This window comes from Cajanus cajan, chromosome 5 (genome assembly GCF_000230855.2).
Source record: "Cajanus cajan strain Asha chromosome 5, NIPB_CcT2T_4, whole genome shotgun sequence".
NCBI lineage: Eukaryota > Viridiplantae > Streptophyta > Magnoliopsida > Fabales > Fabaceae > Cajanus > Cajanus cajan.
The window spans coordinates 62,022,713-62,045,315 of record NC_138521.1 but is presented as its reverse complement, the minus strand read 5'-3'; the positions used below and the strand labels follow the sequence as shown (position 1 = coordinate 62,045,315).

The 22,603-nt window shown below is 33.9% G+C and overlaps 3 protein-coding genes and 1 long non-coding RNA gene across 4 annotated transcripts; 2 read left to right on the top strand and 2 right to left on the bottom strand.

The window, feature by feature from the left end:
* The first annotated feature begins 1,334 nt into the window (after positions 1 to 1,334).
* OTP82 (Tetratricopeptide repeat (TPR)-like superfamily protein) lies at positions 1,335 to 3,736 on the top strand. Its single transcript, XM_020376036.3, has one exon. The coding sequence runs from the start codon at positions 1,388 to 1,390 to the stop codon at positions 3,638 to 3,640; it is 2,253 nt and encodes a 750-aa protein (XP_020231625.1). The 5' UTR covers positions 1,335 to 1,387; the 3' UTR covers positions 3,641 to 3,736.
* Positions 3,680 to 4,712, bottom strand: LOC109812143 (early nodulin-93). The gene is made up of 4 exons (XM_020376037.3): positions 4,530 to 4,712; positions 4,300 to 4,361; positions 4,069 to 4,144; positions 3,680 to 3,980 (listed from the first exon to the last, which is right to left on the bottom strand). Exons 1-4 carry the CDS (start codon positions 4,624 to 4,626, stop codon positions 3,892 to 3,894), a joined length of 324 nt encoding a protein of 107 aa, XP_020231626.1. The 5' UTR covers positions 4,627 to 4,712; the 3' UTR covers positions 3,680 to 3,891.
* A 9,289-nt stretch (positions 4,713 to 14,001) lies between these two features.
* On the bottom strand, positions 14,002 to 14,962 carry LOC109812133 (early nodulin-93). The gene is made up of 4 exons (XM_020376022.3): positions 14,790 to 14,962; positions 14,604 to 14,665; positions 14,373 to 14,448; positions 14,002 to 14,289 (listed from the first exon to the last, which is right to left on the bottom strand). Exons 1-4 carry the CDS (start codon positions 14,884 to 14,886, stop codon positions 14,201 to 14,203), a joined length of 324 nt encoding a protein of 107 aa, XP_020231611.1. The 5' UTR covers positions 14,887 to 14,962; the 3' UTR covers positions 14,002 to 14,200.
* A 2,560-nt stretch (positions 14,963 to 17,522) lies between these two features.
* On the top strand, positions 17,523 to 21,723 carry LOC145958410 (uncharacterized). The gene is made up of 3 exons (XR_014434180.1): positions 17,523 to 18,312; positions 21,225 to 21,500; positions 21,590 to 21,723. It is a non-coding gene; the product is annotated as an uncharacterized LOC145958410 (long non-coding RNA).
* Positions 21,724 to 22,603: the final 880 nt, after the last annotated feature.

The window sequence follows — 22,603 nt, the reverse complement described above, 5'->3', positions numbered from 1 at the left end:
GATGCTACGCAGATGCTACATAGAAGCTACGTAGATGCCAAGTGAATGTCAAATTTTTGTCATGCATCTGGAACCAGAACAGTTCGCTCTGAAATCGGAACAACCTGTTCTAGTTTCAAAACGGGCCATTCTGGTTCCAGAATGTCACACATACGGTTGATGGTTATATCCAAAAATTTTAGATCGTGAGGACAATACTTATTTATATATTTATAATATTAAAAATTATATATATTTTTTAAAAATATAAATATATATTATAGTTATTTTTTACAAGTTTTTATATCTACAATTATGATTAAGGATGAAAATAAACTAGGTCAGATTATGTTATATTATAATTTAACAGATTTAAACCTAATTTTTGTTAAAAATACATGTTATAAATATTATATATTTATCTGTCATAGACATTTTTTAAAATGTTTGGTTACATAACAATCTTAAAAACCTACTTAATAATAATTTAACACTAATAAAACATATAAATAAATATGTTAAATCTTATAAAAATTAAGTTTAATTTATTTATTATATAAAGATGTTTTTAATATGTGATATAAGTTTTTACAATTTTAATTTTTTTATCAACATAAACAATAAATAAAAAGTACAAAAGTTTGACAAATATCAGATAAATGAATAACTCCTCGAAATTTATATTTTATACATACGATAATTTAAATATATATATATATATATTAGAATATAATTTTTATTTTTTAAAATATTATTTTTTAGATAAAAAAAATTGTGTATGTGTAAATGGTTTTGTTTTCGATTTTTGAACCACACTGGTGCACTATGTTGGCTGACGTTCTGGAACGACCCGTTCTGAATCCAGAACGGCCCATTTTGGAAGCCAGAACGGCCCGTTCTGGAAGCCAGAATGGCCCATTTTGCTGCACGCGTTGATGTTAAATAATGCATCTGGAATGGGTCGTTCCAGATGCAAAATTTACACACCATAAGTGCAACTGGAACGGGCCGTGTCGGTTTCAAAACGGGTCGTTCTGGTTCTAGATGCATGACAAAATTTGACATCCACGTGACATTTACATAGCTTTCACGTGTAGCATCTATGTAGCTTTCACGTGGCATCTACGTGACCAACAGTTAACTCCGTCTAAATAATTTGGACGGAAGTCCGACATTACAACTAATTAATTTGTTAGAGACCAAATTAAAAAAAAAATAAAAATAAAACTAAATTAAAACAAATAATTATTATAAGGAACCAAAATAAAATTTTAGTTTTTTTATTTTATTGTAAGTATTCTCTACTTTCATTTAGTCAAGATAATTTGGCTCACAATATTGTAATTATGGTTGATTCGAGATATTTTTGCAGACGAAAATGAATGAGAAAAAATTCTTTGATAAATAAATGTTATGCATAATGTATGAAGTTAGAATGAGTGAATTAAGTGTGATGATGGTGTGGTGTCTGTCTCCTTCCGTTCTCCACTTCCTACCAGAGTCTGAGCCTCCGTACAAGGTGGTGGAAAAGCACCCTCATGTGAAGCTCCTCTCCAAATGCCGGGACATGGCGAGGCTTAAGCAAATCCAGTCCCTGTTCATCAAAAGCGGCCTCCAGCACAGCCTCTTCGCCCAGAGCAAGCTGATCCAGTTCTGCGCCCTCTCCCCCTCCCCCGACCTCCCCTACGCTCTTACCCTCTTCAACACCCTCCAACACCAACACCCCTCCCCCACCCCCTTCATCTGGAACACCCTCATTCGCGCCCTCCCCCTCTCCCCCTCCCTCCACCTCTACACCCAGATGCTCCTCTCCGGCCTCCTCCCCAATTCCCACACCTTCCCCTCCCTCCTCAACTCTTGCGCCAAACACAAAGCCACCCACCTAGCCAAACAGCTCCACGCCCACGCCCTCAAGCTCGCCCTCCACTCCCACCCCCACGTCCACACCTCCCTCATCCACATGTACTCCCAACTTGGTCACCTACGCGACGCACGCTTGGTCTTTGATAAAAGTACTCACAGAGACGCTGTCTCTTTCACCGCTCTTATCACCGGCTATGTCTCAGAGGGCCACGTCCATCATGCTCGACGCCTCTTTGACCAAATCCCCGCCAAAGATGTCGTCTCCTGGAACGCCATGATTGCGGGCTATGTTCAAACTGGAAACTTTCAAGAGGCATTGGACTGCTTCACCCGCATGCAGGAGGCTCACGTGTCGCCCAATAAGAGCACCATGCTCAGTGTTCTTTCCGCTTGTGGTCATCTGGGGTCGCTTGAGTTGGGGAAATGGGTTGGTTCTTGGGTTAGGGATCATGGGCTTGGTGGGAATCTTCACCTCGTTAATGCGCTCGTTGATATGTATTCCAAGTGTGGGGAAATCGGTACGGCTCGTGACTTGTTTGATGGGGTTGAGGAAAAAGATGTGGTTTCGTGGAATACTATGATCGGTGGTTATTGCTACTTGAGTTTCTACGAGGACGCCTTGGCGCTGTTTGAGCTCATGCTTAGGGAAAATGTCACGCCTAATGATGTAACGTTCTTGGCTGTTCTTCCGGCTTGTGCTTGCCTGGGTGCTCTTGACCTTGGCAAGTGGGTTCATGCGTATATTGATAAGAACTTGAAAGGGACGGATAATGGGAATAATGTTTCTCTTTGGACTAGTCTTGTGGACATGTATGCGAAGTGTGGCTGCGTTGAGGTGGCGGAGCAAGTGTTTAGAAGTATGGGTTGTAGAAGTTTGGCTTCTTGGAATGCCATGATATCAGGGTTAGCTATGAATGGACATGCAGAGAGGGCTCTTGGCGTTTTTGAAGAAATGGTCAATGAGGGGTTCAATCCCGATGATATCACGTTTGTTGGAGTGTTATCTGCTTGTACTCAAGCTGGTTTGGTTGATCTTGGAGACCGCTATTTCAGTTCAATGATACAAGATTACGGAATTTCACCAAAACTGCAACACTATGGTTGCATGATAGATCTCCTAGCTAGAAGTGGGAAGTTCGAAGAAGCAAAGGTTCTGATGAGAAATATGGAAATGGAGCCCGATGGGGCTATTTGGGGTTCTCTGCTTAATGCTTGTAGGATTCATGGACAGGTTGAGTTGGGTGAATATGTTGCAGAACGCCTATTTGAGTTAGAGCCAGAAAATGCTGGGGCATACGTGCTTTTGTCAAACATATATGCAGGAGCTGGTAGATGGGATGATGTAGCAAGGATAAGAACCAAGTTGAATGACAAAGGAATGAAGAAAGTTCCCGGTTGCACCTCCATAGAGATTGATGGTGTCGTGCATGAGTTCCTTGTTGGCGATAAGTTCCACCCACAGTGTGAAAGTATTTATAGAATGCTGGATGAGGTGGATAGGCTTTTGGAGGAGACTGGTTTTGTGCCTGATACATCTGAGGTACTGTATGATATGGATGAGGAGTGGAAAGAAGGGGCTTTGAGTCAACACAGTGAGAAGTTGGCTATTGCTTTCGGTTTGATAAGCACAAAGCCGGGGACTACAATTAGGATCGTGAAGAATCTTCGTGTTTGTAGAAATTGCCATTCGGCTACCAAGCTAATATCCAAGATATTCAATAGGGAAATAATTGCAAGAGATAGAAACCGTTTTCACCATTTCAAAGACGGCTTTTGCTCATGCAATGACTGCTGGTGAAACTTAATCTATCTGTTCAATGGTACATAACATGTGCACTTGTGTAGAAGCAAAGTGAATGATTTGCATTCATATAATTAACTGATCATTGGTACATACGTTCTCTCTCACTATTAAAATGCAAACCCTCCTTTATTATAGATACATTTACATATGTTATAGAGTTCGATGATTGGGTTAATTAATGCTAAGATAGCCCAATGTAGTGTAGTGCAGCTGAATCCAACATCCAAGTTATGCATTTGGTATATTCATGCATTGGAGGGTGGGTTGAAGGAGTTCTTTCTTGCTGTTGCCAAAACGGTCTTGTCTGCTACTATGAAATATGCTGCTCCCGCCACTGCTAGCATAATATGGTATTTAGATAACTAATTCGAAATGATTATGAGGAGATCATGGCATTGGCATCAATGTGGATGAGCAATTACCTGTGGAAATTATGAGAGCTTGAGCAGTGGGATTGAGATTTGCTCTTGCCCAAGGTAGCATCCTTACACTGGTCAGCTGCATGTCGAGCATAACTCCAGTTATTTATTTACAAAAAAATCTATTTGAATATTAAGTATTGGTTATTTTAAATACAAACTGGTCGTGATTCGGGAGAACTTTATGTCCAAAATAATTGAATGAACCATTGAATAGATGGAAGGAGTACTTACAGTTGGAATGGCAGTGGCAATACTAGCAACAACGGCTGCCTTAGCTCCTGCCATCACTCCCTCTGTTTGCACACAAATGAAATATGTAAATTAAAACAAAAGTAACATTCAGATATCGCAAAATTTGCATATTTCATGAACGACCATATTCTGAAACCACATATGCAGTCCAAAATTATCAGTCGAGACATGAAATAAGAAGGCAAAAGAAAACAGCCGCGGATGGTTACCATGGGAACAGCGCTTGGCCATGGCCAACTTTTGGTCCAAAGAAGCCAAGCTGGTCCTCTCAAAAGAAGAATTACCGGCAACATTTCTCTTGGCCATCTTCAAAAAATTGGTTGAATAAAAGCTAAGAATTGAAGGAATCTTGGTAAACAGATGAATAACTGAAGTAGCTTTGGATGAAGAGTTGCTGAGGTTGGTGGCATATTTATACTGAGATTTGGTGAAGAATCATTAAAATTTAAAAGTATTTTCCCAAAGAAGGGAAGTGTCGCACTCTGGTAGGGGGGAGTTTGATGGTTTCAACTAAAATCCACCGTCACAGACACTTGTTTTCACTTGGGTTTCGGCTTCGGTCGGTTGATGCTTTCACTGTTCCCTAGATACTCTCTTACTTTATTTTTGATAAGGTTGTAAATGAAATTAGTTTTACCCAAATTCGTGCATGTGAGTGATTTTGGTACCTGACTGAGAATGTCGATGTACCTTATAATTAAAAGAAATAATATTTTGCTTCATTATTGTGTTGGAAAGATAAAGAAAACCAACTTTATCTTTTTTTCGCAATGGCTACTGTAGAAGCTGGTAGTTTAGATCGAACACGCCAAAAACCATGGGCATTGATCACTGACGCGTTGATCCCAATGACCAAATAATTAAACCAAACATGAAAGAGAATAGAAAGGCAGTACCTAGCACATGAGTCAACATCATTCATGAACCAACATCATTCATTATAATACGATAGATAAATAGATAAAAGGGGGTGGGTGTGGGTTGAGAAATTATTGTATTATGTTGAATTATGGTTTCAGTATGATATGTACTCGGGTTTTCTTATAAATTGAAAAACACGATTACATATTATGTAATAATTGACTAGAATCATTAATATTAGCAACCCTGTACAGTGTAATGATTTACGGAGCGAATCTGTAACAGAGCCTGTGTTTCGTTGGTTAGATTGCAACACGTGTCCAACTCAACACGTGCTATAATATTCTGGCAAGTGGAGGCCATGGTTTTCAGTCCAAGTGGATTACCTATCTAGCCAACCACAAACCTGAGTTGCTCTCTCTTCTGCTATTTCCGCATTTCACTTTTATTCTATTAAGCACAAACATCATGATTCTCTCTTCATGTCTTTGTCACTTTCCAATAATTTCATATACAGTGCCCTGAAAATGCATATGAACACAAATCGACATTCAGAATATACCACTGATTTCGTTGGCAAACTATTGCACTCTTTTTTGAATACTTCTTAAGTAATCGTTAAAGTATTGAATGTTTATCATTTTAGTTGCTTAGCTTTCGTTCTCAGCACAATTTTGTCATTTAGATCCAATCTCATGGTTGAGTATGATGAGTGATGGGGGTGCTATTGGAGTATCAGCACTGTCTGCTTGGCATAATATGCTATTATGTTAGATTTAGAATATGGATCATAACTATTCAATGTTAGATAATCTTAAATTTTAGGGATATCCGATTTAGTTTATCTGTTTTCTCTTTTGAGTTGTTTGTTTCATTTTAGATAAGATAGTTTTTGATAAGATCTGTTTTGATAAGATATTTTGTTATCGTCTTGTTAATTCGGTACGTTGTACAATGACTATTTAAAGGTCATCTTTTATTCAATAAAAAATGCAATGAGTTGCTACGTCCACATAATATTAGTATCATTTGTCTCTCTTATTTTCTACAAATTGATATCAGAGCTTTATGCTCTGAGTGCCGATTGTGAGAGGAAAAACAATGTGCGCCTGTGTGTGTTTTTGAAAAAAAAGAAAGAGGGAGTGATGACAAAGGTTGTTAATGGAATGATCGTACCACAACTGTCAAAGAAAACCAATTATGATAATTGGTGTTTACAGATGAAGACCCTGTTGGGTTCCCAAAGTCTATGGGACATAGTGGAGAAGGGGTTCCAAGAACCCGAGGAGGACGAAGAACAATCTGTGGCTCAGATTGCCACATTGGAAAAGACACGAGTAAAGGACAAATCGGCTTTGTATTTTTTGTACAATGCCATGGATGAATCAGGTTTCGAGAAGATTGCAAACGCTGCGTCTTCAAAGGAAGCATGGGAGATCTTGGAGGTTGCACACAGAGGTAACCACCGTGTCAGACAGATCCGACTTCAAACTCTCCGAGGAGAGTTTAAGTGGTTGAAGATGGAGGATAAGGAACGAGTATCCGAGTACATAACTCGGGTGGAGAAGTTGGCTAACCAACTCGGAAGGAATGGGGAGCCAATGCCAGCAAGTAGAATTGTGGAGAAAATCTTGAGATCATTAACAAATGATTTCGAGAGTATTGCATGCGTAATTGAGGAGTCAAAGGACTTGTCAATTCTCTCAGTGGAAGAGCTCGATGGGTCACTCGAAGCCCACGAACAAAGGAAGAGGAAGATGAAGGATACTCTTGATCAAGCACTATAGGCGCAACTTGATTTGAATGGAATTCGGAACACCCAGGGCCGAAGATCAAGAGGACAAGGACGAGGTGATCATGAAGGTGATCAAGGACGAGGTGATCGCAGAGGACGAGGTGATCATGGAGGTGATCAAGGACGAGGTGATCGCAGAGGACGAGGTGATCATGGAGGTGGACAAGGACGAGGTGATCGTAGCCAAGGAAGTCAGCCAAGGTCGGAGGTGGAATGTTATAAGTGTGGCAAACACGACCACTACGCAAAGGAATGCAGATCGGCAAATTGCTACAACTGTGGCAAATATGGTCACATAGCAAAGTATTGTCGAGTTAAAAGCCGAAGTGAAAAGAAAGAGAAGAATCTTCTCACAGAAGAAGAGGACGAGGAAGCAGGAATTTTGATGATGATGCAGAGCTCGGAGACCAAGCTACGTCCGAGTTGTGCCTCCGAGGTTGAGCTAAACTTGAGTTGCGTGGAGAGATCATTAGTTGAGCTTCCAAGCTCATATGAGAAGTCAGAAGCCGAGCTTGATTCGAGTTGCTTAAACAACTCGGTCTGGTACTTGGACACTGGAGCGAGCAATCATATGTGTGGAGAAGAAAGTTTCTTCAACGAACTCATCAAGGTGAAGGCTGGATTCGTGTCATTTGGGGATGATTCCAAGGTGGCGGTAAAAGGGCATGGAACCATCAAGCATATGCAGAAGGATGGACGAGTTGGAGAAATAAGGAATGTCTACTACGTTCCCGAACTTAAGAGCAACATCTTAAGCATGGGGCAGATGATGGAGAAAGGCAACTCGGTTCTGATGAAGGATCGAGTACTTTATTTGAAGGACAAGCATGATCGTTTAGTAGCCCAAGTAGAGATGAAAAAGAATCAGATGTATAAACTGGAGCTGAACATCCTTCAAAATAAGTGCTTGAAGCTGGACATGAAGGATGAAGCCATGATATGGCATTTTCGTTTTGGGCATTTAAACTTTGGAGGCTTGGCCGAGCTATCAAGGAAGGAGTTGGTGCTCGGACTACGTGGTGTTGAGTTTGACAAGAAGTTTTGTGAAGCGTGTGTACTCGGAAAACATTCAAGAACAAGTTTTCCGAGCTCGTCCGAGTACAAAGCAAAGGAGCAACTTGGCTTGATACACACTGACTTGTGCGGACCGATCTCTCCTGCATCCTTCAGTGGTAAGAAATATTTCATCTCTTTCATAGATGATTTCTCTCGAAAGACCTGGGTATATTTTTTGCAAGAAAAATCAAAGGCATTTGAAGCTTTTAAAAGGTTTAAAGTCATGGTGGAGAAAGAGACTAACAAGCAAATTAAAGCTTTGAGGTCGGACAGAGGTGGAGAATTCACATCGGCAGAGCTTATGGAATACTGTGAAGAGCAAGGTATAAAACATTTTTTCACAGCTCCATATTCACCACAACAAAATGGAGTAGCTGAAAAAAAGAATCGGACTATTCTTGATATGGTCCGAGCTATGCTTAAAGGGAAGAATATGCCTGAGAAGTTTTGGGCAGAGGCAGTGCAGTGTGCTATATATATACAGAACAGGTGCCCACATTCAAAATTGGATGATGTGACACCTCAAGAAGCATGGAGTGGACAAAAACCGAGTATACATCACTTCAAGATCTTCGGAAGCCTTGCTTACGGTCATGTTCCAGCTCAGCTCAGAACGAAGCTTGATGATAGGAGCAAGAAGTATATTTTGATCGGGTATGATGAAAAGGAAAAAGCCTACAAATTGTACAACCCTGTTACAGGCAAAATTCTGGTAAGTCGAGATGTCCAGGTAGATAAGGAAAGTGAGTGGAACTGGAGTAACTCTGAAAAGACTTCGGGGAGCTCGAACTTTGAGAAGGAGAGCTCGAAGATAATAGGGAGAAGCTTGGATAGGACCAATGAGCATTCCGAGGAAGATGATGAACCTGAGCAACTTAGAACTCGGAGCTTGCAAGACATCTACAACTCCACTGACGAGTTACATGTAGTATGTCTATTGACAGGAACAGAAGATATAAAATTTGAAGAGGCCGTACTTGATGAGAGATGGAAGAAAGCAATGGATGAGGAGATCAGATCAATTGAGAAGAGTGAGACGTGGAAGCTGATAGATTAACCCACAGGAGCTCGGCCAATTGGTTTGAAGTGGGTATACAAAGGAAGACAAATGCAAATGGCGAAGTGGAGCGTTACAAAGCTCGTCTTGTGGTGAAGGGTTATAGACAGTAGAAAGGCATTGACTATGATGAGGTCTTTGCACCCGTGACAAGGATGGAAACGATCCGATTACTATTGTCCTTAGCAGCTCAACATGGATGGAAGATACAACAAATGGATGTGAAGTCAGCATTCTTGAATGGGATTTTGGAGGAAGAAGTCTACGTGGAGCAACCTCTAGGGTACATGAGGAGAGGTGAAGAGAAGAAGGTGCTGAAGCTCAAGAAGGCGTTGTATGGTTTGAAGCAAGCTCCTCGAGCATGGAATGAGAGAATAGACACCTACGTTAAGAGAAATGGTTATGAACAATGTCCGTATGAACATGCTCTCTATTTAAAGAAGTGTAAAGGAGATATATTGTTCGTTGCTCTATACGTGGATGACTTGATATTCATGGGAAACACGACTTTCACTTGGCTATCAAACAAACAACCAATCATAGCTTTATCAACGTGTGAAGCCGAGTATGTAGCAGCATCTTGGTGTGTCCAACATGCAATTTGGCTTAGAAACCTTCTAAGCAAACTGGAGATTATGAAAGCTGAGAAAGTATTGATCCGAGTAGATAACAGGTCGGCAATCGAGTTAGCCAAAAATCCAATCAATCACGAAAGAAGTAAGCACATCGACGTCCAATTTCATTTCATCAGGGAGAAGGTGAAAGAAGGAAGCGTGGAGCTCGAACACGTAGGAAGTAAAGAGCAAGTAGCTGATATCTTTACAAAACCATTGCCTGCAACAACATTTTAGGAGTTAAGGAAGTTACTCGGAATGAAAGAAGAAGGAGAAATTTAAGCTTATGGAGGAGTTTTGTTAGATAATCTTAAATTTTAGGGATATCCGAGTTAGTTTATTTGTTTTCTCTTTTGAGTTGTTTGTTTCATTTTAGATAAGATAGTTTTTGATAAGATCTGTTTTGATAAGATATTTTGTTATCGTCTTGTTAATTCGGTACGTTGTACAATGGCTATTTAAAGGTCATCTCTTATTCAATAAAAGTTACAGTGAGTTGCTACGTCCACACAATATTAGTATCACTTGTCTCTCTTATTTTCTACATTCAATTAATGTGATTTTTCTTAGATGTACATCCAAATAAGCATGTAATTGTTCATTTCTCCTTTTTTTTTTCAAAATTTGTTATTCTGTTCTTTTCGCTCTTGATAAAGTTTATATTCTTTTCTTCAAATGAGAGTTTCTGATGTCACTAATAGTGGGACTAGGAGCGTCACTTGTCAAGACTTCAATATACTCAAGTCAGTAGATAATGTGAAAGATAGATAGATAATATGCCTCGGCTGATCTAAGGTATATGTATAGCATCTAAGATGTTATTATTTGAGGTTTAGGATTTAGGGTTTAATGATATTCGTTAATACTTTTTAATTAATTAAATTTGTAGGAGGAGTTGTGACTTGGCACTTGTCAATCTAGATTATAGAGGTATGTAGCTTTGTTTACCAGAGAGACAAAATTTATTGTCATTATTGAAGCATGTAAGGAATTGTTATGGGTGAAAAAATTCTTGCAGGAACTTGATTTTATTCCGGATAAATATCTACTATTCGTGGATAGTTAAAGTGTTATTTATCTTGGTAAGAAATCAACTTTTCATTCAAGGTCTAAGCATATATTGTTGTGAGATATCATTAATTATGTGATGCTTTAGATGCTAAGTTGTTGGAATTGGCCAAAATTCACACCGATAATAATAGTGTTGATATGATGACTAAGGCATTACTAAGAGGAAAATTTAAAGTTTATTGTGAGATTGCTGGTTTAACGGTCATCTCCACATAGTTGTAAGGGGCGATTTGTTGGGTTTTGGGCTCCCTTTCTACGTGGATAATAGGCCCAAATAGTGTAAACTCATCATGTCTCACTTAATCAAGTGGAGAGGGATCAAATTAGGATAGAGAAAGAGTGACTCAATTTGAAAAAATAGCAACAAAATATAGAGAAGAGAAGAGAGAAAGTTGCAGGTCTCATATTCACTAGACAATATTTGTTGAATTGTAACTGGAGATTCATTTACCGTTGGATCAAGTTGATTTTTGGACAGCAGGTTCATAAGACTTGGCGTTTCATATTCAATGGTTGGATTGTCGAAAAGAAGTCTAAAGTGGGAGAAAAGTGCCTCGTAGTAACAATTCTGGTCTGAGTTTTTTCATCTTCTTATTTCTCAATTGTAACCAATTGTACTTGATTTTGCTTTGACCGATTGTAAGCGTTGTTTGGTGTGTTCTTTGAAGACTCTCTTGAATCCTTTGTTGATTATAATGAAGTTTTTATTTGATTTGGACGACTCATGATATTTATCCTTACATTGAAGGGTTTTTCACATTAAAAATATTTGTGTCTATGATGTGTTTAGATTATTATCTATTTTTGCTCTATTTTGTTATTATTCCTCGCAGATTCTTACAAATAAAAAGATTTAATTTCTACTACATTATTATTTTTTGTCAAAGTTTTTATTATTGTGTTGGGCTTTCTCCAATTAAGAGACATTATAATATTGTTACTCATAGTCATTGGCAGGTCAGGAAAATAAATACAGAGAGCATAGAAAAACATTCATGTAGCAAAGAAAGAATTTAGTTGTGTGGGCTGAGCCACTGACGAGGGGTTGAGACATGTAACAATTTGATACCTCTCTGTTTGAATTAATAGAAAGGGGTAGAAACATGCCGAATAGAATAGAATTTTAATGTGTTTCACTGCTTGGACTGCTCACGCTTCCGTCGAGTTCTGATGCGGCAGAAGAATGTATGTGGTGATTGCTGAAGCTTACATGGAGAAAGAAAATAAATATAAAAGAATAAGGTATATAGATTATAGAGCTTATTGTGTGTCCTATTAACGTGGTTCACCCTAGATTTTGTCACTATCTTGTATCCGTAACATTTTCATTAGTGTTCTCATTGATCATTTTGTATTAAATTATCCAAAATACTTAAATTTAGAAACACGTGGTATGACGTTTTCTCTAATTTCTACCTAGCTCCATTGTTTTGTTTTGTTTTTTCCTTTCTAAAATTGCAATGCATAGTACACTATACTCTACTACTATTCAAATGAAACTTTTTTGTATTTTGTATTTTCTTATTCCTTAATCAAAATTGTATGTTAAGTAAAAAGCATACACTTATATACAAGTCCCATATTAGCTAGGAAGAAGAAAGTAAAAATCACACATGTAACTCTTTTTCTTTACTTAGGTAGCTTTCCATCAACTTTGGTAGAAAATAAAGAGCTTCAATTGTTTTTGGAAAATACAAGTTCCACGTTAGTAGGATAAAGAAAAGTTGAGTATATATATAAGGTGTAGAATTTTTTTAACAACTCTCACGTACGCTTAAAATCTCCAATAGTGATTCTTATTAATAATTTATTAAAACTTTTATTTTACTTTAAATGGAATCTATCATGTTACATTATTTTTAAACAACTCACACTATATTTTATAAATTTTATTTCAATAATAAGATCTTCATCCACGTTTTTATAATTTTTTTTTATTTGCACACAACTTAAAACAATAATTTAATTATTATAATTAAGTATTAATTTATTTAAACATAATAAATAATAATTTTTTTATTTATGAGAGTGATTTGTGTTCTAAACAATGTTGTTTATTTAAAAGTCGTTGTTTATTTTTAAGTAATTTTAGTAAAAAAAATTGCTAATAAGTACACTTACTTAATAATAAGATATATCACAAACATATGTTCTTATATACAAGTCACTAATACCACTACTCTCCTCATATTAATACTTAAAAAATTTAATATGGTATCACATTAGTATAAAAAAGAAAAGAAAATAAAAATACATATATTAGCTAGGAAGAAGAAAGTAAAGAGTTTGAAAGTGTTGGGTTGTTACTTCTAAAAGCGTTTAACTTTTATGGATCAACTCTCACAGTTAAAAATATTCAACTAATAGTTCTTCACTCCTCATATTGGGCCTGTATAATCATAGTTTCTTCTCTTATAATTATCTATTGTATAATCTCATAATTGGCTCATAAATTTTATTGGTCTGTAACATACACCACTGTGAATATCTCTCTTATATAAAGGAGATAAAAGTACTCCATTAATTCTTTAGTGAGTCAAATAATATCATATTTTCTTGCACATTTCCAAGCTTCAACTGGAATACCGAAAGGACCTACAATTTTTTTACTATCTATCCTTTAAAATTGAAAAGGCTTCTTTAACCTCTTCATCTCGAATTCCAAGTTAAATGTGTCGTATCTGTGTGTTGTAATTTTCTCAACCACAGCAATAATATATAGCTCTCTTAGTCTCAACATGTAGCAACAACAAAAGCACTTTCCAATGTGCAGCGAGGCAAAGACTGAAAAAATCATAACTGAATGAATAAAACCATCTTGCCAAACTTACCACGAGCAAGGAGTAAGAAACTGAAAAAGACTTGGTCAATAAACGTAAAAACATAACTTATTAAAATAAAGTTAAACTGATCGATAAACTAATTAATAAAGTATATGTATTTTAAATTTTAAATTACAAATAAAATCTCCAACATATTTCAGTTCAATGATCCAATGTCACTAAAATTGTAACACAATGATGCTTGATAGATCTAATAGCTTGAAGTGGGAATGTTCGAATGAGCAAACGTTCTGATAAGAAATATGGAAACGTTGGATGGAAATGTTTGGGGTTCTCTACTTAATGCTTGTATCGTAGGATTCATTGCCAGCAAATGCTGCTGGGGCATATATATACGTGAACGTGCTCTCTATCTATCGTAAATAATATGACATAACGCACTAGTTTGTGTAGAAGCAAGCAAGGTGAATAATGATTTGCATTGATCGATATAGTTAACTCTTAATTGGTACACATATGCTATCTCAATATTGAAATGCAAACGCTTCTTATTATAAATATATTTACATATATGATAAGTTGATGATTGGGTTAATGCATAGTGCAGCCGAATCCAACATCCAAGATATGCATTATTAGGAATTCATGCATTGGAGGGTGGGTTGAAGGAGTTCTTTCTTGCAGTTGCCAAAACGGTCTTGTCTGCTACTATGAAATATGCTGCTCCCGCCACTGCTATCATAATATGCTATTAGATGACTAATTGAAACAATGATTATGAGGAGATCATGGCATCATTGTGGATGAGTAATTACCTGTGGAAATAATGAGAGCTTGAGCAGTGTGATTCAGATTGGCTCTTGCCCAAGGAAGCATCCTTACACTAGCCAGCTGCATATATCAGTTAGTTATTTACAAAAATCTCTACTATTTCAATATTAAGAAGAGGTTAATTTAAGTATAATCTGTTCGTGATTCATGTGAACTGTATATAAAAAATAATTGAATGAACCAAAGAAAAATGAATAGGTGGAAGGAGTAGTTACAGTTGGAATGGCAGTGGCAATGCTAGCAACAGCTGCAGCCTTAGCTCCTGCCATCACGCCCTCTGTTTACACACAAATCATAGATCATAAATGTAAATTAAAACAAAGTAACATCCAAATATTGCAAAATTCCCAATTTTTCATGACAAGAATATGCTTTTAGACTTCTAGAGAAGTATAGATTACCATGAGAACAGCGCTTGGCCATGGCCAACTTTTGATCCATAGAAGCCAAGCTAGTCTTCTCAAAAGAAGAATTACCAGCAACATTTCTCTTGGCCATCTTCAATAATATTTATCCAGCAAAGTCTTAGTAAACAGATTAATTAATAACTAAAGTAGCTTTGAATGGAGAGTGGCTGAAGTTGCGGGCATATTTATACTTGGATTTGGTGAAGAAAATAAATCATAAAACTATGGCAGGGGGGTAGTTTGATGGTTTCAAAAATGAAATCCACCGTCTCAGACACTAGTTTTCACTTGGGTTTCGGTTTCGGTCGTTTGATGCTTTTTCTGTTCCCTAAACAAAATACTACTTTATTTTTTATAAGGTGAAAATGAATGTACCTGAAATTAGTTTTATCCAAATTCGTGCACGTGGTTCCTGACCTTGTATAATACAATGCAGGAAGGAAACAAATAATGTGTCCTTACCACGTGTGACGTAAAGATCCATTAAAGGAAAATTATACTTTCTTTTGACCCCTCACCCCTGATCCTGTGTCTCTGTTTATTTTGCCACATTTTAGTAAAATAAAGAAAATATTTCCTTTATCTTTTATTAACAATGGCAAGAGTAGAAGCTGGTTGTTTAGACTGAAGATGACCAAAAACCGTGGGCATGGATCCCAATAACCAGATATGTAAACCATCATAAAACATAGCAGAAAGGAAGCACTTGGCACAGAAGTCAATATTATAATTCATAGTATACCATGATACGTGTCGGTGGGTTCGGAAATTATTACATCAACCGAGATTTCCATATTTTTCAGATCGATCGATTTCTATTTGTGAATTTTTATTGATTCTTTCTTGTAAATTTAGAAATTTAAGTACGTGTTATTTAAAAATGGATCAGAATAATTGCCACATAATGATCCTAAATTATATAATAAATTTTCGGGTGGGTTAGCATGTAGATTGCTCCATAGGATATGTCCGAGAGCACCTGTTTCGTTGCTTAGATTGCAACACGTGTCAATAATGCAGGAAATTTTTTCATAGAAACTTGAACAATTTGATAAAAACGATAATGATGCAAGCAATCGCACTCACATTAAGGATGTGTGTAGTTGTGGTAAAGGGAGTACATGGTTTTGGTTGGTATAGTAGAGCGTCGACATCTCAGCTAACCTTGAGTTGCTTTCTCTTATGCGATTTCCTCACTCAAGTTTGACTATTGATCCGCCGCTTGTACAATATATAATATTATGATGTACTACATAGATATTAAAATTATATTAAAATAATATTATTGGAATAATAATTCTGTGGAAATTTTAGGAGAAATTAGATAGAGGAAAATCCATTGTCTCCTCAACAAATCACTTTCAATGATGAATAAACCTTTGAAATCACTTTCAATGATGAAGAATTTCAAAAAATCCATTGTCTCCAAAACAAATCTTGTAATAAGAAAAAGTTATTTTTTTATTAAAAATGATTAAAAAAAAATTCTTTACAAAGATTCTAGTTCTTCTTCTACTACTATCATGAATTTAGAACTTAAGATCCAAAAACTAAATATTTTTCAAAAAAAAATGATTTCAAGTTCTTAGTTTAGTGAAGAAGAAATAGACTTCATTTAGTTTTAATTCTTATGTTACTACTTTGGTAGTACTTAAAGTAGACAGTCTTTGTCTGTGTAAAACTCCTTCTACTTTAATTATTCTAATAAAGCACACAATATTTGATTTATATTGTTTATTAGATACATCTCATGATATCTTTTTTTTTTTTATCTTAAGAAAAATTCAAACTTTTATGAAATTAATTTGACTACTTCCTTTTAAGAAAAAATTAGATTATATGAGTTTTCTAAACTCTTCTTTACACCATCTTCTGTTTTGTATATACCAAATAATATGATCAAGGATTGTCTAGGAAGTTTCCTTGTTATGTTCACTTTGTTTTCTTGTAGACATCTAGGTTATATAGGGTACCTCAAGCAAGATGCCTTAGCTTGTAGGAGTACTTCCTTAATTTGTTATATTTTTAGTATCTTCACATTTTTAGGATTTTAATTTTACACATGGACTGCATTATAGTGCTCATATTTAGTATTAAAAAAAAGACAAAGAAAGAGCTAGGAAGACAACCAAAAGAAAAAAAGAAACAAAAGAAAAAGTTAAAAGAAAAAAAAGTGTGAAAAACAATAGTATAAAACAAAGAAAATTTAGAACATTTGGCCTTGTCATTTTTTTTTTGTATTTTTCAAAGGAGAATATATGTTCATGATAAACACAGGTTTAAGAAACACATCATTTTTAGTAACTTTTTCTAACCTCCTAATCATATATCTTGTCAAAAGTCTTATAGTCTTCAAGAGTGATCCTCTATCATCAATTATTTAATGAGTGCTTTTTTATAACCAAGTTGATAGACCATGGGCCAAGGGCCCAGTGACCAGAGCTATGGCTAGGAGGATACAGGAAGAGCTGGATCTTGAGAAGACTAATGAGCTTGTTAGGCCCAAGATAATCTTCACTTGGAATGCTCTATCATGAAGAGAAGGCCTAGTTCTATTTGTTCATATTGTACAGTTTATACATAGTCTATTGTATAGGTTATTTTTGCCTTTGTATTTGAGAGGCACTTTATTTGCTTTTTCCTATTATGTGTATATTGTTTTTAGGGTAGGTTACTTGGAGAGTTTAGCTCCATTTAACCTCCCTAGATGATACATTCATTTTATATTTTTTCAGTAGGGAAAAGGGGGGTGACATTTAGCAATGCTTGAGGGTGTGCTTAGAAATTGGGCCTGAATTGGGCCTAGGCAAAATTTTGCATATTGGACTCATTTTGCTCCTAATTTTTCATAGATTTGATTTAGCTAGGTCTCATCATCATATGATGAACCTAACTAAACCAAATCAAAGTTTTTCAAATTAAATCATGGAGCCATTTTTGTCCAAAGCCGCCTAGCTCATATGCTTCTCCTTGGCCGAATTTCTCAAGCTTCACCTCTTGGTTTTGAAGCTTGTCTTGCAAGCTTCTAAACCAAGGGAGGTTAAGCTTACCTTACCATGGTTCTTAAGTGAACCATGGTCAAGGTTAGCTTCTCCTAGAAGCTAGCTAAACCGTGGGAGTTTAAGTTAATCCTACCATGGTTCCTAGTGAACCATGGTTAAGGTTAGCTTCTCCTACAAGCTACCTCTCCCTATATATTTGATTTCTACACTTTGTAAGACACTTTTGAACATAAATGAGATTAAATCTTCAGATTTCTCTCAACTCAAGAGTCCCTAAACCGTAGAGAACTTCCACTCTAGGTTTCCCTCAAAGTTTATTCAAACTTTGTCTTGGTTCCTCAAGCTTCTACAACAAGCTAAGGAGAACCGAATCATCTTCAAAGACTTCTACTCCATTGGAGCTTTCTTCAAGGAGTTTCGGATCTCTTTCAAGGTCAACTCAAGAGCATTTTCGGTCCTAAGCATGGAGAGCTTGAAGGAACTTCAATCTCCTCCAAGTAGCTCCATCACAAGTGGTACAATTCTCTTCTATATTGTCGATTCATTTTAAAATTAAAGTGATATATACAATTACAAGTTTATGTTAACATGAGAATCCAATCTTGATTCCTAGTTAAAAAATACAAGTATAAAGTTTAGACTAAATTTAGAGTAAATTACATTATCTTCGTGTAAAAGATAAGAATATTACATTTTTTTTTCTCTCTTATGTTAAAATATGTAATACTTGATTCATTTGACTTAATGTTGCTAATATAAATTATAATTTCTTCTTTTAAGAGATGTAAATATTACATTATCATTCCTTTGTACGTTAAAATGTAAGATAAATTATACTTTTATCTCTTAGAGATATGAGTATTTATATTATCACTCTTCTATTATATTAAAATATTTAATTTAACATCATCAAAGAATATTCATTATAAAATTTTAGAATATATTTTTAATTAAAATATATATTTAAACATATTTAGTTATTGTCATTCATTCAATTGATGAAAAATGTGTATGATATATAATTAAATTTAAAATAATTTATTAAAATGATAAATAAAAAATTAAATATATACACATATATATACACACAAAATTATATATATATATATATATATAATATAAATTAATATATATATATATATATAAATATATAAGTATTGAATTTTTTAATAATTATATTTTATTTAATAATAAATTTTTAAAATAACCTTTTTTTGTGTTTTATAAGATCCTCAATGCTTTAATGCTCACACTATATATGAATCAAATTGTCTCACGATATTCTGAAGTTAGCTCACGTGTTACTTTAATTGACAAACAACTCAACCGTTAGAATATACTACAACCTTAGGTGAGAAAGAGTTTATTTATAAATTGAATATTTGATATACATTTTTTAATGTTATATTTGTTAAATATAATAAATAATACTTTATAAAAAAAAATACCATTTTTTAAGGTATTTGTTAAAATAATTCATCAATAACATCAATTAATAAGTAGATTGAATTAATATGTATATTAATTCCTATAATTTTTTTAAAAAAATATTTAATTAGATCCCTATAGTTAAAAACATTAAAAAAATCATATAATTTACAAGTTTTGTAATTAAATTATTCACCAACTAATATCATTACAGTTCATTAGTACGTTGATACTGACTAGACAATAATACATGATAATTACTTTTTAATAAACGAAATTACTCGTATTTATTTACATTTATTTAAAATGTTTTTAATTAAATTTGCCATTTTATTAAATTATTCAACTCTTATATATTAAATATGAATTTATACCTTGCACAAAGAATGATTTTAGGAAGTTTTATTGAATAAAAAAGTTTGTAAGATTTCTTTTTAACTTCTTATTTAATTCAATTTTTATTATTATAATTATTTATAAATTAAATATTAATATTTTAAAATAAATTATCAATAAATAAAAAATAATTTATCATAAAATTTAATTATATATAATAAACATGTTTGTACATTATACACACTAATATACTAGTTACACAAAAATTTAGGATTTCTTTCACATTTAATTTTGAACTATATATTTCAGTTTTTAAACCGTTATTTTTTCCTATTTACACCTATTCATAAAAACTAAGAGAAAAACTAAAAAATATAACTTTTATTTACATGATTTTTAATTTAATTTAATATTTTTATTTGTATAATACATAAAATAAATGTCTATTTTTATATACTAAAATTTATAATTATTTTTTTAAAAAATATTTTAAATATTTGTAAATAATTATTTAAAAATAATAAATTAATATGTTGAAATAAAACGTAAAAATTTATTAGTAAAATCAACCGGGTCAACCGATTGATGTGCAAGTAAATATTTTTATTCTAACTTAACAATTTATTTCCTATACAAGTTTTGATTATTTGACATTCATTTATTACAGAATAAAAAAGTTAATTAACAAAACAGTAGTGGGTAAGTTGAATTATATTTGTGGTCTTTTATTTTGTTTTTAAAATTTATTTTAATTCTTTATTTATTGAACTATTTATTTTGGTTCTTTGTCTTTATATTTAGATAATTTTATCTTTTTAAAATAATAATTTTTTAATTTTACAACATAATTTTAAATGAATTTTTAATTAATTCATGACATAAAACTTATAACATTAAATTTAATCATATAAAATTACATTAAATTTAATCATATAAAAATTATGAAATTCAATTGATGTTTACATCCAAAACATTATAAACATAGAAAAAATTATGTCTTATAAACAATTAAAAAATAATATGAAATTATTTTTTAAAATTTTTTTAATTTATTTTTATGTAATTTTCATAATATATATTTGTAACACTTTTTTATGTAAATTTTAGTTGCATACAATAATTTTCATATAAATGAATATGAAATAAATTTCAAAATTTAGATAAACTAAAAAATGATCAAAAAATTATATCTTTGAAATTGAAAACAATCATTGGTTTAAAAGGATTAAATTGGTCCAAATTTAAGAAATAAAGAATCAAAATAAATATTTTAAAAGATAAAATAATAAAATAAATTCAATAAATAAAATAAAAGAAAGAAAAATATAATTAAGCACGAAAGAATCTTAAAATGAGTATTTTTAATAAGCACAAAACCGGTGACTGCAATTAAGATCGTGAAGAATCTCGGTGTTTGTGGAAACCGTTTTCACCATTTCAAAGAAGGCTTTTGCTCATGCAAATGCAATGACTGCTGGTGAAACATTATCTATTTGTTCAACGGTGTATACTACATAACATAATAGCACTAGAAGCAGGGTGAATAATGATTTGCATCATATAATTAACTGATCATTGGTACATAGTCAGTATTGAAATGCAACGCTTCTTATTATAAATATATATACATATATGATAAGTTGGATGATTGGGTTGAATGTAGTTTAGTGCAGCCGAATCCAACATCCAAGAATACCCATTAGGAATTCATGCATTGGAGGGTGGGTTGAAGGAGTTCTTTCTTGCAATTGCCAAAACGGTTTTGTCAGCTACTATGAAATATGCTGCTCCCGCCACTGCTAACATAATATATATATATATATGAAACTTAGATCACTAATTTCAACAATGACTCTAATTGTAACCATTGTGGATGAGTCATTACCTGTGGATATTATGAGAGCTTGAGCTGTGCGATTCAGATTGGCTCTTGCCCAAGGTACCATCCTTACACTAGCCAACTGCATATATATATAATTCCATTTAATTACTTTTTACATCTCTACTTAAATCTTATTTTAAATGTAGGTGGAAGGAGTAGTTACAGTTGGAATAGCAGTGACAATGCTAGCAACAACAGCTGCCTTGGCGCACTTACATTATCCACTGGTCACTCGTGTATCATAAAAATCAATAAAAAAAATAATATTACCCTAATCCTCTATCTCTTATTCACGTTTGTTTACTTGCTTCAGTTTAGAAAGATAAAAGAAAAATTGCGTTATCTATTTTTTGCAAAAGGGTAGTGTAGAAGGTGGTGGTTTAGGCAGAAGATGGCGAAAAACCATGGGCAAGATGAGTGACACATTGATCCCAACAACCAAATATTGAAAAAGATAATTGAAAGGAAAACGATAATAGCATGGTTAAAGGGTCTAGTCCCATTGGTTCTGTCGGAGTGTATCTGGCACGTTGCTGAGATTGCAACACGTGTACAACTCAACACGTGCAATAATGCAGGCAATCGCACTCACACAAACCGTACATGGTTTTCGCAAATTAAGTTCTGCCTCCAACTCATAATATATGTAAAAAAAATTTAATTGATCTAATTTATATTAAAAAAATCTAATTCATTTTTTTAAAAAAATTGCTCTTTCTTCTGCTGTCTCTGCAATTAACTTTGATTCTGTCAAGCACGAACATCATTATTCTGTCCATCACATCGTCACTTTCCAATATTTAAATATATATTATTATAGTGCCCAGAAAATGTATATGAAAAAATTGATATTCAATAATCATGCCTTATCTTTTTTATAAAGAAATTACGAACACAACACGTGTTTGTATCCATAAATAATTTCAACTTAAAAGATTTAATTTCCATTTAATTCGCAAATTTGCAAGAAAGTAATAGTGTGTTTGGATGAAGAATTTATATAGGGTAATTCATTTATTTGAAGAAATTCCTTGAAGTGAAATGCTTTGTTTGGATGAGGAATTTACAAAGAATTTGAAATTCAAGTATTTGTGAAATTCCTTAAAATAGTATAATTTCAAATTCTCTCAAAAGTGGGAGAATTTGAAATTTCTCAATTT

What these genes read in the sequence shown, in the direction of transcription:
- LOC109812133 (XM_020376022.3), bottom strand. Translation starts at nt 14,886, where the DNA reads ATGGCCAAGAGAAATGTTGCTGGTAATTCTTCTTTTGAGAAGACTAGC. An exon ending in GGCCAAGCGCTGTTCTCATG is followed by an intron (nt 14,666 to 14,789) that starts GTAATCTATACT and finishes GTGTGTAAACAG; the next exon opens with AGGGCGTGATGGCAGGAGCT. An exon ending in AGCTCTCATTATTTCCACAG is followed by an intron (nt 14,290 to 14,372) that starts GTAATTACTCAT and finishes TTATGATAGCAG; the next exon opens with TGGCGGGAGCAGCATATTTC.
- LOC109812143 (XM_020376037.3), bottom strand. Translation starts at nt 4,626, where the DNA reads ATGGCCAAGAGAAATGTTGCCGGTAATTCTTCTTTTGAGAGGACCAGC. An exon ending in TTGCCACTGCCATTCCAACT is followed by an intron (nt 4,145 to 4,299) that starts GTAAGTACTCCT and finishes CTCGACATGCAG; the next exon opens with CTGACCAGTGTAAGGATGCT. An exon ending in AGCTCTCATAATTTCCACAG is followed by an intron (nt 3,981 to 4,068) that starts GTAATTGCTCAT and finishes TTATGCTAGCAG; the next exon opens with TGGCGGGAGCAGCATATTTC.
- OTP82 (XM_020376036.3), top strand. Translation starts at nt 1,388, where the DNA reads ATGTTATGCATAATGTATGAAGTTAGAATGAGTGAATTAAGTGTGATG.